The sequence below is a fragment of the Pongo pygmaeus genome, chromosome 13 (assembly GCF_028885625.2).
Source record: "Pongo pygmaeus isolate AG05252 chromosome 13, NHGRI_mPonPyg2-v2.0_pri, whole genome shotgun sequence".
Classification (NCBI taxonomy): Eukaryota; Metazoa; Chordata; class Mammalia; order Primates; family Hominidae; genus Pongo; species Pongo pygmaeus.
The window spans coordinates 124,091,631-124,110,795 of NC_072386.2; the positions used below are offsets into that span (position 1 = coordinate 124,091,631).

Below are 19,165 nucleotides of genomic sequence, written 5' to 3' on the forward strand. Positions count from 1 at the left end.
CCTCTGAATGACCGGCTGTCCCCATTGTCTTATCTACCCACTTATCTTTGTCTCATGACATCTGTTGCCCTCTAAGGCAGGGCTGAGGGGGTCTGTCCCCCACACCCAGGAAGCAGCAGGGACTCTGAGAGACTAATGCTCTCTGGACATGGCTTCTGAGTGGTCTTCAGAGAAGCCTAGAGAAGCAGCCTCGCTCACCGGCATCCTGAGGGGAGCCCCAGTCAGGCTGGGCAACGCTATAGGATCACACTGCATACAACAAATGCCATTATTTATTTTGATGTGTTTCCAAAAATCAAAACGTTTTCAAACACAACTAAGATATAAAATACAGCATAAAATGAGATTTAGATTTGTTTCCCACATAAAGCAAAAAAATCTTAGAAATTGTTTTGCCAAAATCAATTGGTAGATCCCACTTATCCTCTCCTCCCTGCAAAGGCATCTTCCCCAATCAGGCCCTAGCCCACCCAGGGCCAGGAGAAACAGGAACACCCACTAGGACGGAGGTGCTGCTGGTGCAGAACTGGTGCTGACTGCTCACGTGGCCTCCTTTGGTCCACCCTACTTTCCACCAATCAGCCAACCAACCTTGACCACAGAGAAACCGTGACTTGGCAAAGGTCATTTGATGGGGGCTGTCATATGGCACTAACAGGGAATGAGGTGTGGACCAAGAGACAGCCCTGGTGAGGATGAAACACTGACAAGCCAGTCTTCATGCAGTGAGCACTTGATCAATCACAGAAGAGAACCCATGTCCTGAAGCCACTGCTCGATCTTACCAGTATTAGGGGGTAAGGAAGTAGGCCACCAGGGAAAGATTTGCAAACACGTTGGGACTAGCTTGGCTATGTTAAAAAGGTGCCCCCTCCTCAGGGTAGGTGACTTCCAAAAGCACTTATGAGCAGAAACTTGCCTCACCCCTGCCCTGCAGAGCCAACGGACAAGAGGCCAAGAGGGAGGCAGGCTCGGGGCTGGGCCAAAGCAGCCCTGGAGACAGGCTGAGCCAGCCTGTCCCCAGATAGGTCTAGGGGCTAGAGAGGTGTTCGACCACCCTTGTGGCATTTACTGTGGTGCAGACGACAGGCAGCAACAAGCAGTTAAGCCCCCCCAAAAAGAGAAACACAGTATAAGGCAGTGTTAGAAAACTTTAAATACAGGATTAAGATCAAATCGGTAAGGCATCACAAATTGTAAAAAGGAATTTTGGCTGCATTCGGCATAGCAAACGGACAATCTGAGTGAGCGACAGCCTCGGGAAAGTGGTGTGTCGGGGCTGTCCACAGGGCGAGCACAGCTGGGAAAGGGCGGTGCTGCTCAGCCAGGGTGGCCTGCGCTTTCGAGACCTTGCTCAGAAAAGGCCCCATGTGAGGTAACTGGGTTGAGTCTATGGGTCTCCAGTGCTGGGAGCTCCCGCCACAGCCCCTGGCCACAGCAGCTGCGGCTCCCCAAGCTGGTCTGAGGAGCAGGTGGCCAGGCTGGCTTGCGGGGTGCTGCAGCTAGGGCCACCCCTGTGCGGTCTCACTAGCCCTCCCCACTGCCAGCTCTGAGGCCAGCAGCGCCCAGACCAGCAGCTTCCCCAAGGACTTCTTGCCCCTCCGCCTTGCCTCAAGCTACTAAAACTCCCAGGGTGTTACCCAATAAAACACTTGGCACCAATCCAAGCTGATTTTCTGACCGATGACTTTTATCATAAACAGCAGCTTCCACCACCCCTTTAATACTGCATCATTCTTTGGGTGTCCCTAAATGTTTTCACTATTCCTATAAAATACAATGCAGGGGCAGAAACAACATCGAAGCCACTGGTGTGATTTTAAACCAGGGAGATTAACTGTTTTGAGGTTTGGCTGAACCACCCAAAATAATTTAGTAGTTTCCGCTAAAAATGTAAACTTAAAAATAAGAGGGAGACTGCTTTGAATAATAATACCAATGCATCTGCTCACAGTACAGCTTGAAGGCCCCCTCCTGTACCCCCACAAAAAAAAATAGGACTGAGATGCCACAGCCAAGCGGGCTGTTCACTCCAAAGCCTCGGCATGGGGGAGGCTTCCAACTGCCAGGCTGGCCTGCACTGAAGGGTCAGACGCCAGACTGTGGCTCCAGAGCAGACTGAGCCATCAATTCTCAGGTGTCTCTGCAAATAAAGTTCTCAAAACATCTGTGCCTTTACCAAGGGAGGGGAAGGGAAGAGGATACATAAAAGCTGGCAGTTTTGTTGAATCCACCCCGAACCAGTCCTTGACGGCCACGGGTCTTAGCCAGGCAGGTAGGGATCTGTGACTGTAGGGATCTGTGACTGTTACCACTCCTTCTTCTTCTCATCCATGGAGACACCCCCAGGGCCCAGGGCCACCACCAGGAGCAAGCCCCCGATCACCGACATGGTCTGGAAGAAGTCGTATTTCAGGAAGTCATGCATGGGCTTGTAGACTGGAATGGTCCAGAAGGCGTTGAAATATACGTTGATGGCAAAGAGCCAGACAACAAGAGTCAAAGCAGCCAGCTTGGTTTTAAAACCAATGGCCACTAAAATCATCAGAGCTGTGCCCACGATGTTCTGGACAATCTGCATAGGTTGAAATGTGAGAAATTCAAAGTAAATGTGAGGAAAAGAGATGCTTTATAAACAAAAGTTCCAGCTGCCGCATGTCATGAAGTCTCTATCCATCAGGCTGATGTAGCTACTGCTGAGACGGCTGCTGGTACAAGTAGGGAGATAAAAGCTGGGGGGAGGCAGGAGGCAATAAAGCACTAGCTTTGAAATGTGGAAGGTTTGGGGAAGACTGAAGTTCCTAACTAGTAACAGGCTGTGATTTACCAAGATGAATCTCTAATCCATAACTAAATTCCCAAGTGCTTCTTGGCCCACCCAGCCATCCAGGCCAGAAACATCCTCTCTCCTCTCCCCATGGCGCCAGGAGCTCTTCCTGGACACTGCCCGGCCAGGGCTCTCAGTCAGCTCCGGAGGTGTGCTCTGGAAGCTCCTGGAGGCCTGCCCCTGACACCTGACACACAGGAATTACTTGAGAAAGATATGAACAGTGAGGAAAGAAAGAAGATTAAGGGGAGCCCGGGGGGAGAGCCTTGGCCGAGCAAGGGCCAAGCACACTCCACCAAGGTCAGAGGTTCTGGCCTTCACTTGCTGAAAAGAAGGCCTGACACACGAGATTTGACGATGTTTTGGTGTGTTTCAATGGGATCCAAAAGTGCTCTGCTGAGTGCGGTGGCTCACGCCTGTAATCCCAGCACTTTGAGAGGCTGAGACGGGCAGATCACGAGGTTAAGGAGATCGAGACCATCCTGGCTAACACAGTAAAACCCTGTCTCTACTAAAAATACAAAAAATTAGCCAGGCGTGTTGGCAGGCGCCTGTAGTCCCAGCTACTCGGGAGGGTGAGGCAGGAGAATGGTGTGAACCCAGGAGGCGGAGCTTGCGGTGAGCTGAGATCACGCCACTGCACTCTAGCCTGGGGGATAGAGCGAGACTCCCTCTCAAAAAAAAAAAAAGTTTGCTCCATTTGAGCAGCTCCCCCAGGCTGTGGTTAGTACCCAACCAGGGAAGGGTGAGCAGGGAGGGGGTGGGGGAGGGACAGCATTCTCTCTAAAGGACAGGAAACCAGACCGTTCAGGCAAGTAGGAATACTTACAGAAAAGAAGCTGGCGTCAAAGTGAAGGAGGGTCATGAACATCAGAACCAGCAAGACCCTGCCTCCGAGCTGCATGTACTGTTTGGGGGAGCTCTCACGCATGGTGGGGACGCCCGCAAACATGCTCTTCCCTTCAGAACGGGATTCTGCTAGGAGCAGCAACAGGCCTCCTCCCAGGGCCAGGTTCCTGAGGAACAGATATGTGGGCTGGAAGCTAAGCCTCACCAGGATCCGGCCTGTCTGTGAGACCAGGTGCAGGGAGACCTTGCTGCCAGTATAAGAAGGCCCTTACTTCCCTTTCTCCAAACCCAGTGATCTGCCAAGCAGGACCAGGCAGGCATGCGCACAGGACCTCAGACTCGAGTTACACCCATGTAAAACCTTACATAGCTCAAGAGACAGAGGTGTCTTTACAACTCGACAGTGACGGGCTACCTGAACACACACAAAACCGAGTCCTAGTCACAGCTTCAGTGTTGACCAGCTGGGTCCCCGTGGTCAGGCCTGTCCTCCACTCAGACCCTGAGTCCCCATGCCCATGAAATAAGGGTCAGAAGAGACGGCTTCAGTCTCTACTATTCTAGGGGCTCTGCAACATCCTCTTCAGAACTTGTTTCTAAGAGGCACAATTCAGACAGGGGGGTCCAATCTTTTGGCTTCCCTGGGCTACCCTGGAAGAACTGTCTTGGCCACACATAAAATACACTAATGCTAATGATAGCTGATGAGCTAAAAAATAAAACTTAAAAATTGCAAAAAAAACCTCTCAATGTTTTAAGAAAGTTTATGAGTTTGGGTTGGGCCGTGTTCACCCCGTGGACCACAGGCTGGACAAGCTTGGTTTAGACCCAAAGAAGTCTACTCAAACCAATGGTTAACTGAGTTTAGAAATACAGATTGAGTATCCCTAACCTGAAATGCTTAGGACCCAAAGTGTTTCAGATTTTGGTATATTTGCATTATATACTTACTGGTTGAGCATCCCAAATCTGAAAATCCAAAACCTGAAATGCTCCAATGAGCACTTCCTTTGAGCGTCATGTTGGTGCCCAAGATTTTTCCCATTTTGGAGCATTTCAGACTTTGGATTTGCAATGCTCAACCTGTATGAGGAGCATATACTAAAACCAACTAAAACCAACAAGAATGCACATACCTCATCAAAAACTTCAAGTCCCATAAAATGCTGTAGGCAATCGTCTGAAGGGAAAGAAGAGAGAGATACTTGAGTCTCAGCCTTTCCAAAGACATTTGACAAACTTCATAATAAAATGGCTGTCTCTCCAATGTCAGCTGGAGTCTAAAACACACAAAACCATTGTAGGAGACCGAGGACAGTCTAAGCTCAAAAATGTGGTTCTGTATTTCTCAAGAAATGTGCCATGACGTTCCAGAGAACAAAGTGATTCTGAGACCACTGATGTGGATTCAGATATTCTGTTTCCAGCATTTCATTATGAATAACCAGATATTCTTCTTTATGAAGCAACGTGATAACAAGACAGCATCCTGGCTGCAGCCAAGCTCGAGACTTCCCTTGTCACGGTAATCACAGAAATGGGACAAAAGATGGCCCAGTACCGAATGACCTGCCTCTACAGCCCTGCTTGGGCTCACGACTTCCCCAGAAGAGAAAGGAGCTCCAGGCATCAGAGACATGCAGGTGGCTGAAGGGGGAGTGACACTGAACCCTCAAGGATGTCTTTTCAGAAGCTCTGCTCCACCAGAGCAAAGAGAAGGGAGCCCCGACCACACGGCCCGTGTACCTGCAGAGCTATGATTCCAAAGAGCCCGAAGCAGGCATACTGCACGAAGTTCCTGCTCAACACCAGGACGCAGCCAGCTGGAGAGAAGGACAAGGGTTAGGGGGCCTGAGGGTGGGTGCCGGCGGGGAGCACTGTCTTGATACACTGCTACCTCACCTGGCCCTTACGTCCAGAGGCAGCCAAACCACCTACCCAAGCAAAAGACAACTTCTGGAAGAATTAATGATAGGCAAGGACCACACATGGTAAGTTGACTAGACTTATCACAAACACCAGAAAGTGGAGCCCTTGCCGTAATAAAGAATGGGCTGTTTCCCACAATCAGCTCCCAAGTCAGCCACCCACCTGAGGCAGGCAATTAACTGCTCTACTGTGGAGTGCCAGCCAGACTCCAGCATCTCCTGCTTTGGGTCCCTGACAGGGACCATGTCCTATTTCCTTAGCAAGCTCTAAAGCAGTGAGCTCAGGGCTAGAGACTAAGCGTCCCCACCAAGGCTTGCAGAACCAGACTCCTGGCCTGGCACAGCTGAGCTGGAGAAGAGGGGAATGGAGGGGGGACAGCAGTCTCAGGAGACCCCCGAGTTCACACACAGCCTCCCAACTGCTAATGATCATGGAACAAGACGCCCGGTGAATCCTGACCACCCTCAGAGCCACTCACTCAGCTGTCCCAGCAAGTTGAGGAAGACGAAGGACGAGGCCAGCAGGTAGCCGCAGTTCCAGGTGGTGTCGATGTAGTCGCGCTGCTCACTCCACTGGAACCACATACGAATGCCGTCCTCCAGGAAGGTGCTGATCAGACAGAGGCGCGCCACGTGGGGCAGGTACTGCTTTGTGACACGGAGGAACTGCAGGGCCACAGAAACCCAAGGGTGAGGTGGCTGCGGCGGGGAGCACCAGGCCGCTGCCAGGCATGTCCTTGGGTGGGGTGTGTGTGAGGAACAGACGCTGCGGAAGGCAAGAGCTCTTGTCAGCCCCGATGCCTTCCCAGGGCAGACTAGGGGGCTCTCAGTGCTTGCTCCTGAGCGCTACCCTGTGAGTCTGGACACGTGCAACAATCCAAGGATCAGTCCCGGAGATGCATGACTTGACATTAGGCCCTCTGGGGCAGACCCTATAGGGCAGCAGCCCTAACACTCTGCTACTGTGATTTCCCCCGGTGCCTCAGCAGGCAACTACAGTCTTCAAAGGTGGCACTGCCACAAGACACAGAGCTGCTCTTTTCGGTCAAAGGCATTTACAAGTTGGAATCACAGAATGACATCTGAAAAGGCACTTAGAGGTCATCTACCCAGCGTTTCTGCACCTCAGCACTACTGGCATCTGAGGCTGGACCACTCTTTGCCATGGGTCATCCTGGGTGCTGCAGGCTATGACGCACGACATGTCTGCCCATGACATGCCAGCAGCAGCCTCCCTCCTGAGGCACCACTGCACTTTGCCAGGCATCTCCGCTGCTCTGGTCCAACCCCTCACCTTACAAATGGCTATATTAAACCCAGCGGGAAGGGGTTCCCCTAGGCTTCGCAGACCTGATGGTGCAATGCCAAGACTTGACCCCAGCCTGCAGGTCACACATGGCTGAGGTGCCAAGGGCCTGGACCTCCCAGCCTGCCCAGTGACACCCAGAGTACCCTGACAGAACAAGGGTTGTCTTAGGTGACAGCCAGGGTGCCACGCCTAGAGGGCCACATGGTTGACTGAATAGTAAGATCACGTGTTTACAGTTATCCGAAAATCTCCAGAGCAGCAGGAAGAAGCCCCAGGCTCTGGACAGCGCATGTGTGCTGTTGCAAACCAGGGCTGGCGCTTCCCGGCCCCTGACGGAGCTCTCCCCTGCAAGCTCAGGAACTGACTTGGGGACTGTGTGTGCAGCAACTGTCAGCGCAGCATGAAGCTGGTACCGCTAATGGCTAGAAAGCGCTGGGATTTTGTCAAAGCCTGCATAATCTCGAGCAAATTAAAACACACTAACAAATGGGATGGACAGCTGTTTCAACAGCAATGAAACGCAAGTGTGTGAAATCACTGTCAAATGTCAAAGGGAAAGAAAACATTTATGACTTCCTGCTGTGCTGTGAGTCAGGTCATTTATGACGGCTGGGTTAGGTAGCCAACATGCACTACTGGATGCCAGGTACAAATGTCACGCAGGTTCACCCCATGCACTTTTCTCTTATCACCCATGCAAAACTGAGATATAAAGTGAAACAAATACTGTAACACAGCAAGTCCTTCGGAGAAAGATCAGGGGACCCATCCACGAACGCATGTTGGGAAGCCAGAGTCTAAAGAGCACCCGAGAGGCTGACCCCCACGGGAGGCAAGCGAACGTCAGCTGCACAGGCCTTCTAGGGCTGACTAAACCTACTGTTGGAACAAAGGAAGATGTGCGTGTTTCTTATTTTTCAGCATTTTTTAAAGTTGCTTCAATGTCCTAGACACTGCTGAAGATGCCCATCTGTTACCATTCCCCTCGGTGTTCAGGTCACCCTCCAGCCTGTCAGGTGGGGCCCTGGCTAGGTCAGCACTGCAGATTGGCTCCCATGTGGCAGAGAGTGGAGGCAGAGATTACAAAGCCAGGTGGCCATTCTCCCCAAACCCACTGTGCCCTGCAGTGTCAGTTCTGCACACATTTTCTCAGCCTTTGACTCCACGGAAGTGATGGGAGAAATCAGTGACCGATAGATACCCAGAGAATCACCAAGCAGGTTTGGGAGATGAAACGCAGGCAGAGGCTCTGAGGCCTTGTGATCTCATCCTGCCCTGGTACCATCCAGCCAGCACACTGTGTGACCTGGACACGCCCAGTTACTTTTTTGAGAGTGTCTCTACTACCCTACAGTAGAGTGAGGCCAGCTGAACTAATGGTTGGTAAGATTCTTTCCAACTTTACTAGGAGGAAGACCTTGTTTCACTTTTTATTTTTTAAAAGGCCCCAAATGCTCCCCTGTGAATTTTAGGGCCAATGCAGAGAACCACCACAAGATGCCCATGTGCACAGTGTGATGCAACCTGCATCACACTGGGTGGTGGGAAAGGTGACGCCACATACCCTCCCCAGGTTCTGCCTCATGGCCCCGTTGCTCTCTAAATGCCCAGCAACAGTGTAATCACCCATACTCCATGGAAGAGATAAAGCACACCACCGTGGCACACAATGGGCCACTGCTCTCAAGTAATGGCCTCACATCGTGGCCCAGCTGGGAAGCCCCAGCAAGGACACAAGCCTTCATCTCATCTGAACCCAGGGAAAAGCAACCACTAGGAAGGAAGAGCTCAACAAGAGGCTGTGCAGACCTCTGAGATGAGACGGAGCCGTGGCAGGACTCCCAGGGTGGGGTGTGGGTGCGGGGCATGGACCCCAACAGCAGCAGAGAGGTAGACTGCAATCCACACCCAAGACAGACACCAGAAGTGTTCTGACTTGCTTCTAAAATGAGAGCTGTGAGCCACTCACTGGCCTGAGATGAGCAAACCAGCCCAGCCATGGGCTGCGGTCTAAGCCTCCCCCAGTTGCAGGACCTGCATTTAACATGCTCATCTGCTACGTGCACAGCCCACGAGATTGAGGCAGTGTTTAAAAGTCTCTTTGATGAGTCTGCGACTCTTAATTTGAGTGTCTGGGTCAAGAGGATTAAAGAGCAAAAAAGGGAGAGAAGGTGGGACAGGCAATTCACACCTCCTTCCCTGCGCAAACATGGTGACGAAACAGACACAGCTCTTGGCTTTGGGGAAAAATATGCAAAAATTTAGGTACTGCATTCTGAACTGAGCACATCTACTGCTTGGCTGTTCTGGTTTTCAAAGGCAAGCCTGGTCCAGACTGAAGGCTGAAGTCAGGCTGATGCAGTCTCCTTTAAACCAGCCACCATTTAATGAGCATCTGTTTGGACTGAACACTGAAAAAGCCACGTTTAAAGACAAGGCCCAACATTAACCTTATTTCCTACATGCATGTTGGTCACAACTACTTCAACTTGGCCACTGGAACCATGTCATGCCACTCTAGAACACGTCCCAAAGCCAGTGTCCCCTCAGCACAGCAGAGAAGAGCCCCCAACACAGGCAGGACACACAGCACCCCAGGACAGACAAGAGCAGCCACACTCTGCCACCCCATCTGGGAGGAAGTGAGGAGCGCCTCTGCCCGGCCGCCCTGTCTGGGAAGTGAGGAGGGCCTCTGCCCGGCTGCCCCGTCTGGGATGTGAGGAGTGCCTCTGCCCGGCCGCCCCGTCTGGGAAGTCAGGAGCGCCTCTGCCTGGCCGCCCCGTCTGGGAGGAAGTGAGGAGCGTCTCTGCCCGGCCACCCCGTCTGGGAAGTGAGGAGCGCCTCTGCCCGGCCGCCCCGTCTGGGAGGTGAGGAGCGCCTCTGCCTGGCTGCCACCCCGTCTGGGAGGAAGTGAGGAGCGCCTCTGCCCGGCTGCCCCGTCTGGGAGGTGAGGAGAGTCTCTGCCCGGCCGCCCTGTCTGGGAAGTGAGGAACGCCTCTGCCCGGCCACCCCGTCTGGGAAGTGAGGAGCACCTCTGCCCGGCCGCCCCGTCTGGGAAGTGAGGAGCGCCTCTGCCCGGCCACCCCGTCTGGGAGGTGAGGAGCGCCTCTGCCTGGCTGCCACCCCGTCTGGGAGGAAGTGAGGAGCGCCTCTGCCCGGCCGCCCCGTCTGGGAGGTGAGGAGCGTCTCCGCCCGGCCGACCCGTCTGGGAAGTGAGGAGCGCCTCCACCCGGCCGCCCCGTCTGCGAAGTGAGGAGCGCCTCTGCCCGGCCGCCCCGTCTGGGATGTGAGGAGCGCCTCCGCCCGGCCGCCCCGTCTGGGAGGAAGTGAGGAGCGCCTCTGCCCGGCCGCTCCGTCTGGGAGGTGAGGAGCGTCTCTGCCCGGCCGCCCCGTCTGGGATGTGAGGAGTGCCTCTGGCCGGCCGCTCCGTCTGGGAAGTGAGGAGCGCCTCTGCCCGGCTGCCCCGTCTGGGAAGTGAGGAGCGCCTCTGCCCGGCCGCCCTGTCTGGGAGGTGAGGAGCGCCTCTGCCCGGCTGCCCTGTCTGGGAGGTGTACCCAACAGCTCCGAAGAGACAGCGACCATCGGGAGCGGGCCATGAGGACGATGGCAGTTATGTTGAAAAGAAAGGGGGGAAGTGTGGGGAAAGGAAGGAGAGATCAGATTGTTACTGTGTCTGTGTAGAAAGAGGTGGGCATAGGAGACTCCATTTTGTTCTGACTAGGAGAAATTCTTCTGCCTTGGGATGCTGTTGATCTATGGCCTTTCCCCCAGCCCCGTACTCTCTGAAACATGTGCTGTGTCAACTCAGGGTTAAATGGATTAAGGGCGGTGCAAGATGTGCTTTGTTAAACAGATGCTTGAAGGCAGCATGCTCTTTAAGAGTCATCACCACTCCCTAATCTCAAGTACCCAGGGACACAAACACTGCAGAAGGCCGCAGGGACCTCTGCCTAGGAAAACCAGAGACCTTTGTTCATGTGTTTATCTCCTGACCTTCTCTCTACTATTATCCTATGACCCTCCCATATCCCCCTCTCCAAGAAACACCCAAGAATGATCAATAAATACTTAATAAAAAAAAAAAAAAAGCAGCAACACTGCAGGCACTAAGGCCATTGCTGGTAGCCAGCACACAGGTGACCTGTGTAAACATGGCGAGCACATAAAACTTGTGACAGTCCCCCTCCCCCACCGTCAGAGAACTGTGACAGCAGAGCCAGAGGTGGCTGTTGACCTGGCAGGCTGCAGGACGAAGATGACACAGTTAGCTCACCTCTGTGGCCAAGCTTCTCATTAAGTCTCTCCGAGAACCGCGCCATCAAGCAGGATATGGTTCATAAGCAGTGACAGCATCTGAGGGGCTTAACAGGAAGACTGAGATTTCTCTCAAAGGGGTGGTTATTTTAGATGACTGAAGGGGATTTTAGAAACGTAATTAATTATATCCACCCTGAGATGACTTCCTGGGCATCCAGTGATCACTATCACAGCCACCTGCAGCTCCCACGCCACACAGAAAACTCCACTTTCTCTTCACACTCAGGACAGAAAGAAATTGAGGAAAGCAGCTTGCAAATTCGTGGTGAATGAGAACATCGAGGAAAAAGGCAGGTCAGATTTCCTTGATCACCAAGGACTGGGGCTGCCTCGTTCAAAGCCCAACTCAGGTCCCACACATCCTAGAAACAAGCACCTGCGGCCCAGCGGCTTCCCTCACATCAGCCTGTCAGAGCTGGCTCGAGCTCACTGGCTCACTGCAGCTCCAGAACTTCCCCGAGCCCCCCTCCCGTGCTTCTCTATAGGTTCAGCTATAGAACCCTGCAGGGCCAAAAAACGTGTCGCCAGCCCAATGCGGGAGATGATGGCCTAGCCTTACTAAAAAACTGTGTGATCAAAATCCCAACTGTAGGAAAGATGTAACTGAGAACGACTGGGCCCCATGTTCTGGGAGGAGCCCCGCTAACCACAGCCTCCCCTGCTCCTCGCCCGCACTCCCCTAAAGAGCGAGTTTTAACCTCCCGTTAAGATCATCGCACAAAGAAAAGTGAGTCAGCTCCTCTTTGCCTTCTCTCCTCACTCCTTCATGGTATAGGCAGGGTATGACAGAGCCTGCCACTGTCACCAGGACTCCGCCACACCAGTCAGTCACCGGCACGGTGTTCATTGGCCACTGTCACCAGGACTCCGCCACACCAGTCAGTCACCGGCACGGTGTTCATTGGGAGCCTCACAGTGCCTGTGCCACCTGCAGGTTCAGGGGTCCTCAGGCCTATCCTTGCTTCCCCAGCACTTCAACTAGGGCCAAGGGCAGCTCCTAGGGCCCAGGACTAGCTCTGCCACTCTTGAGAACAGGTTAAAAACACCAAAGGCCACAGTGGAGAGGAAGGCCCCATGCAGCTTTTCTGTCACCTCGGTGATGAGCCACCAGGCAGAACCCATTAAGTGCTAATATTGCTGTTTATGGGTATAAACTGCTTAGAAGCTACATTTTGCAGAGGGTCTAATAGGCAATGAGGAGCAGCTGCAGGCATGGACATTACTTTGGATTGCTGAGTTCATTAGTTTCTGGCCCCTTCCCATGGCTTCCAAATGCCCAGCTCCTGCATAGAGCACGTCTCAGCAGTTTCTACAGAGCATGGCTCCCGGGAGCAAGAGGACACTGTCCCTGGCTGCCAGAGCAAGAAGCTTGATGCCAGAGGCAGAGAGACAAGAGATGCAACTGTGGGGAGCCTGCCAGCAGAAACTAACCAGACTGCTCGTCCCCGTGGACCAGCCTCTGCAGGCCAGAAGGAAAGGTCACAGTCCACCAAGCAGTGAGGAACCCAGCCTTTCGGGTAACAGGATGCGGACTCAGTCTCCAGCCCACCACGAGCCAGTGCGGCCAGCCAACCTCCCTCTGCCCATATGAAGATGGAGACGCTCTGGCCAACCTCCTGCACTCAAGAGGTTCACACGAGGAATGTCTATCATGGACCTGGCCCAGTGAAAGACTTCATGTCATTGTCATAATATTGGAAGTCGCTGGGCCTGGGAAACTAAGCTTATTTAGGTCTTGCTTTCAGCAGCCCACACTTTCTGGTCAAATCTTGTCACTTCAGTTTTGCTCTTGTTTTCTGAAGATGTGAAAAAATGGATGTGTCACTTTATCTGATCAGTGACTTCCATGGTAATCCTCTATCGGCTTCAAATTAGGTCATTTTTATGTAAAAGCCTGGTCTGGCAGCTTTAAGTACTCTGTGGATAAACAGAAACAAAGCCCCACCTGGGCTTGGTCAGATTCCGTCCACAAGAAGCCATATTTTGACTTCGAACCCTGTTTACTTGCCTGCATCTATCTGATTGGGGTTTGGGCGAGTACAAGTCGCTGCCCTCCCAAGCTGCCCACGAAAGGGCATGGAAGCTCCCGCAGCCTTGCTCTGCCACCACCTAGGCAGACTCTAAGGAGATCATCTGACGGTGGCAGCCTGTGCCACCTTACAGATACGGTGCCTTACAGATACGGTCCTAACCCACTTGGGTTTTGTATGTGAGCAGCCCCTTCACCCGCTAGTGCTCTTCCCTTGACTTGTGCCTGAAGAGCAACACCAGGGTCTGGGGACGCTGGGGACCAAGACCCAGCTTTTCTTGGTCTTGGTCACAGGCAAGTCTAGGAGCCTAAGCGGGTTTGGCCTCCCCTCAGTAACCTGGGAGAGGTAGACTCTGTGCCCCCTCAAGAGCCTTTCCAGTTCCAAGCTACCGCTTCTTTCATTTAAAACATAACAGAACACATGATGAAGGCTGGGCGCGGTGGCTCATGCCTGTAATCCCAGAACTTTAGGAGGCCAAGGCGGATCACCTGAGGTCAGGTGTTTGAGACCAGCCTGGACAACATGACAACATGGCAAAACACTGTCTCTACTAAAAACACAAAAATTAGCGGGGCGTGGTGGCATGCGCCTGTCATCTCAGCTACTTAGGAGGCTGAGGCAGGAGAATAGCTTGAACCCGGGAGGCGGAGGTTGCAGTGAGCTGAGATTGTGCCATCGCACTCCAGCCTGGGTGACAAAGTGAGACTCTGTCTCCAAAAAAAAACCATAATAACAAAACATGAAGAAAAGGCCGGGCAGGGTGGCTCACGCCTGTAATCCCAGTACTTTGGGAGGCTAAGGCAGGCGGATCACCTGAGGTCAGGAGTTCAAGACCAGCCTGGCCAACATGGGGAAACCCCGTCTCAACTAAAAATACAAAAAAATTAGCTGGGCATGATGGCAGGCGCCTGTAATCCCAGCTACTTCGGGAGGCTGAGGCAGGAGAATTGCTTGAATCCGGGAGGCGGGGGTTGCGGTGAGCCGAGATTGCACCATTGCACTCCAGCCTGAGCAAAATTCTGTCTCAAAAAAAAAAAAAAAAAAAAAAAATGAAGAAAAGAGTATGTGAAGACACTGGGAACCTTTTTTTTTTGTCAATAGGAGAGTCTGTCATTTGCTAGTGGGCAGCAGCTTGACTGGAGACATTTGATCTAGATTTGGTTATGAAATTCACTTGCAAATCCAGGTTTTCCAGGACAAAGAGTGAGTGTATGTAGCTCTCATCCTTCCCTCAGCTATGAGGAGCCATCTTCTTAGGGAGTTGTGACTTGGAGAAATATAAATGGGTCACTATAAATTATGTCAATGAAAAGTGACAAACCTAAAAGGTCTACCTGGTTCTTGAGAGCTTTTGATATGAATTGTTTTTAAAATTGTGTCTTTAAAGGCTGGCTGCCATGGCTCACGCCTGTAATCCCAGCACCCTGGGAGGCCAAGGCGGGCGGACCACCTGAGGTCGGGAGTTTGAGACCAGCCTGACCAACATGGAGAAACCCTGTTTCTACTAAAAAAGAAAAATACAAAATTAGCTGGGTGTGATGGTGCATGCCTGTAATCCCAGCTACTCGGGAAGCTGAGGCAGGAGAATCGCTTGAACCCAGGAGTTGGAGGTTGTGGTGTGCTGAGATCACACCATTGCACTCCAGCCTGGGCAACAAGGTCAAAACACCGTCTCAAAGAAAAAACTAACTAAATAAAAATAAATAAATAAATAAAATTGTGTCTTTAACCACAAAATCAGAACCTTAGAAAAAAAATGCTTCATCAAGTTGATATACTTTTTCCCCCCAAATTTAAAATATTGGCTCACAGGAAAGTGTTGCAATGAGAACCGATGGCGAGGTCACACTAGAAAGAGATCACCCCCAGGAGGAACGGAAAAGCTCGATAGCTGATCAGAAAACGGTCACTTACTCTTTTCTTTTTTTTTAAACCACACATACACAAGCCTTCCAATAAGTCTAGGCCTCAGAGTTTGATGACTCACTACCACCTCCAGAAAAATTTAAAAATTTAACCATCACTACTTAAAACTCTAGCAAAGCCACACGAACACATTAAGTAAACCGAGGAAAGAACGGCAAGTGGGCCACACAAGGCTCTCCCTGCGGGGATAAGGCTGTTAATTTGTCGACATAACGGGATTCTTTTAGAAGTAAAAGGCATAAATCTGCCTAACCACCACCACCTTTTTTGTTTGTTTTTGTTTTTTTGTTTTGCCAAGCTTAATCAAGAAAGAGGGAAGGGAGTTGTGTCCCTTCACTTCGTAGGATCGGATCCTGTCCACCCAGTTTCCGAATGCTCTCAACAGTTACCCAACCGCCTGTTTCAAGGGCTTCCCTGTTGCTCAGAATGCCACCTGGACACTTCTGGAAGGAGACTATCAGGGAGATAGGCTTCCCCTCCTCCCAGGCTGTGTACAGGTCCCCACTCAATCCAGCCCAGGGTAGAGTCCAAACGGGGAGGGAGCAGACAGGGTCAAAGGGACCCCAAGAGTCCAGCACATCTGGGAAAGAGAAAAGGAAAAAGTGCTGTGGCTTCCTGTAGCTGGGGCGCACGCCAGCGCGCCCCCTTTCCTCTAGGAGGACCCCCGGTCGCCATTCGTCCCCGAGCTCCCAGCCCGCCTCCGGGAGCCCCAGTAAGAGGAAAAACGTGCGGGAACCCCCCAGCAGCTCCAAACGCCGAGGCGCTCCCCGCGAGCCTCAGACCCGACCCAACGCCAGGACTCGCGCCGTCGGCCCGGGAGAAAACCCCCACAGCCCGCACCCCGGGCTGGCTGGAGGGTGGGGGCGGCTGGCCAGGCAAGGCGCCGAGGCCCGGGTTCCGGGAGCGGCCCAGCGGGCAGGGGAGACCGGGCCCGCAGGCCGGGTTTGGGGGTGCCAGGCCGGGACAGAGGGCCCGGGCGGGAGGTCCCTCTGTGGGAACAAGGAGTCAGGGGGCGGCCCGGGCCTGGCGCCCTGCGCTGGGAGGCCGACTCCGGAGCGGCTCGGGCGGCCTGGGTCGGGACCGGGGCCGGGGGAGGAGCCCGCAGGCCGCACCTGGTCGGCGAAGTCCTCGGCCGTGCCCATCAGGTCGTTCTGGCCCATGGCGACGGCGGGAGGCTCGGCTCGGCTCGGCTCGCTCGCTCGCTGGCCCTCGCCCGTCGGCGCCCGCGCCCGCTGCGGCCTCCACAGGAAGTGCCCGGCGGCCGGCCTCGCTCCGCGTCGGCTGCGGCTCCAGCGGCTGCCACGTAGGCCAAGCCTTAAAGGGGCCGCGCGCCGCCCGGGCCCGCCCCGGAGCGTCTTAAAGGGGCCACGCGCCATCCCCAGCCTCCCGACCCGTCCGCTCGAAGCCACGCCCGCCGCGCTCGAAGCCACGCCTCTCACGCTGGAGGCCCCGCCCGCCGCGCGCAGGCCCTGCGGCCCCTCCCGGCCCGGCGGAACCCGTCCCTTTTAAGGGGGCAGGGGCGTGAGGGTGTGGGGGCAGCGCGCGGGAGGGACGCCTGGGTGCCGGGAGGGACGTCTGGGTGCCTCGAGGGCGCCGTTCGGGCGGGGAGGGTCCCGCGGGTCCCACTGACCCACGCGGGGTGGGGCCAGGGGTGGACGCTCGCCCCTACGCGGTCGCTACTGAAAATGCTTGGGCCAGGGTCCGATCGCAGGCGCCCCACGCAGGGGGAGCGAGGCCCAGGGTCCCCCGGAGAGCCCATGGAGAAGTACCAGGTGCCGAGTGTTCCCTGCGGGGAGGCGGGGGCTCCGTGGGGTAACGGTCGCAACCCTGGAGCTGCGACCGGCGGTTCCTACCGAGGGCGGCGAGGGGCCCGCGCCCTGGCCAGTGTCGGCCTGCAGCTCCTCGGTTGAACCCGGGGGGCCTCCAACGGTGACCTCCTGGGTGCCATTTGCCACTCACTTTCCCCCTTTGTGAATTGACTAAGGATTCTCCAGCCCTGGCGGAATATTTGAGGGCGTGGGGCAGCTCCTCTATCCTTCGTGCCTCGGGTCTGTGCGCTTGGGTCCACCGAGGCAGGACCCCCGGGAACATCCCGAGTACATAATTGGGAGCCCCCATTCCCCTAAAAACACCCCTGCAGCGTGGGTCTGTGAAAATGTTTGAGACCTAAAAAATTCACAAAACACAAAAGGAAAGCTGCAAAATAAAAGTAAATGTTTAATTAAATGCTTCTATACATGATACGTACACTTTATTAAATGTTAGATTCAGCATTTGTGAAAAATGCATTCGCTTGGAAACAGTTTGCAGGTTAGATTTTTGTCACTTTGGAAGAATTGTCTTTGTGTGAGAGGACTATAGGGCATTGCCAGTGGTGAAGCAGATGAGCTTCTGGTGGTCAGATAATTTTTAAAGTAAAGTTGTTTTTCAGAGAAAAAAATAGACGTTTCAGGAATATACCTGCTTTTGGAAAAAAAATAGACTTGATACGAGATATGGCTCCATTTTACTGTTTAATTTGCTGCCTAAGCTTGAACGCTCTCATACCAGCTCTGCCCTCAGCCCCCTGTGGCTTAGAACAGCAGTCCCTGGCCGGGCTCGGTGGCTCACGCCTGTGATCCCAACACTTTGGGAGGCCAAGGTGGGTGGATCACCTGAGGTCAGGAGTTCAAGACCAGCCTGACCAACATGGAGAAACTCTGTCTCTACTAAAAATACAAAATTAGCCGGGCGTGGTGGCGCGTGCCTGTAATCGCAGCTACTCGGGAGGCTGAGGCTGGAGAATTGCTTGAACCCAGGAGGCAGAGGTTGTGGTGAGCCAAGATAGCGCCATTGGACTCCAGCCTGGGCAACAAGAGCAAAACTCTGTCTCAGAAAGAAAAAAAAAAAATAGCAGTCCCCAACCTTTTTGGCACAAGGGACCAGTTTTGTGGAAGACAATTTTTCCACAGATGGAGGCGAGAGGATGGTTTTGGGATGATTCAAGCACATTACACTTAGTGTGCAGTTCATTTCTATTATTATGTTGTAATACATAATGAAATAATTACACAACTCACCATAATGTAGAATCAGTGGGAGCCCTGAGCTTGTTTTCTTGCAACTAGACCATCCTCTCGGGATGATGGGAGACAGTGACGGATCATCAGGCATTTGATTCTCATAAGGAGCATGCAACCTGGATCCCTCACATGCACTGTTCACAATAGGGTTCACACTCCTATGAGAATCTAATGCTGCTGCTGAGCTGACAGGAGGTGGAGCTTGGGTGATAATGCGAGCCATGGGGAGCGGCTGTAAATACAGATGAAGCTTTGCCCCATTGCCTGCTGCTCACCTCCTACTGTGCAGCCTGGTTCCTAACAGGCCGCAGACTAGGTTGGGGACCCCTGGCTTAGAATATCCAGTGTCATGAGCAGGCTGCTCACAAGGCTGGATTACAGACTCCTAAGACTTTTATGGGCTCTGAGAGTCCCTAGGCTCAGGCTTCCATCCTCATATCTCCTCCTCTGGGTCCTGCCCTCCCTCCCCCAATCCTCTGATGAATGTCAGCCTCCAGCAATCCCTGCCCCAGCCCCCTGCCCCATAGCACTTGGTCTCTGCACAGAGTTCTGGCTTGGTGGCCATCTCTCTGCAGATTTGGCTCAAATCACAGACTCTAAGGTCAGACCCCCAGAGTTACCCCAGGCAGTGTCCTGCTTTCTAGTGACATAGCCTCAGGCAAGGACCTAGCTCCTTGTGCCTCAGTTTTCCCCAATGTAAACACAGAGGTAACAATGGTGTCAACTGCATAGGGTGGCTGTGAAGTGCTTGGCACCATGCCAGGCACACAGTGGCTTTCTGATTGTACCAGTGACAAGATTGGTTACTTTCTTGTTGGAAACCAGTTTGGAGGTGGATGCCGGAAGTTGAGGTCACAGGGCTCTACAGAGAGTGAATAAGCCCTTTTTCTCTGGGAGGTTCTTGCACTTGAGTGCCC

General features: G+C 53.4%; 2 protein-coding genes across 12 annotated transcripts in view; one reads left to right on the plus strand and one right to left on the minus strand.

Annotated features, from left to right (window-relative positions):
• Positions 1–254: 254 nt before the first annotated feature.
• On the minus strand, positions 255–16,589 carry SURF4 (surfeit 4). The gene is made up of 6 exons (XM_054501763.2): positions 16,299–16,589; positions 6,084–6,270; positions 5,423–5,499; positions 4,813–4,856; positions 3,657–3,843; positions 255–2,575 (listed from the first exon to the last, which is right to left on the minus strand). Exons 1-6 carry the CDS (start codon positions 16,560–16,562, stop codon positions 2,309–2,311), a joined length of 1,026 nt encoding a protein of 341 aa, XP_054357738.2. The 5' UTR covers positions 16,563–16,589; the 3' UTR covers positions 255–2,308.
• The window catches only part of STKLD1 (serine/threonine kinase like domain containing 1), a 31,693-nt gene continuing 26,858 nt past the window's right edge, over positions 14,331–19,165 (plus strand). For 7 of the 11 annotated variants that reach the window (XM_054501776.1, XM_054501775.1, XM_054501778.1 and 4 more), the window contains exon 1: positions 16,729–16,958. In XM_054501776.1, coding sequence (XP_054357751.1) covers positions 16,872–16,958 — 87 coding nt within the window. In that variant the 5' untranslated portion in view covers positions 16,729–16,871. Of the gene's footprint in view, positions 16,062–16,716; positions 16,959–17,103; positions 17,396–19,165 lie in introns of those variants that run through there. The other 4 variants (XM_063650023.1, XM_054501771.2, XM_054501777.2 and 1 more) reach the window with 4 other exon arrangements.

What these genes read in the sequence shown, in the direction of transcription:
- SURF4 (XM_054501763.2), bottom strand. Translation starts at nt 16,562, where the DNA reads ATGGCGCGTGGCCCCTTTAAGACGCTCCGGGGCGGGCCCGGGCGGCGC. An exon ending in GACTTGAAGTTTTTGATGAG is followed by an intron (nt 3,844 to 4,812) that starts GTATGTGCATTC and finishes TCTGTTCCTCAG; the next exon opens with GAACCTGGCCCTGGGAGGAG. An exon ending in TTGACGCCAGCTTCTTTTCT is followed by an intron (nt 2,576 to 3,656) that starts GTAAGTATTCCT and finishes CAACCTATGCAG; the next exon opens with ATTGTCCAGAACATCGTGGG.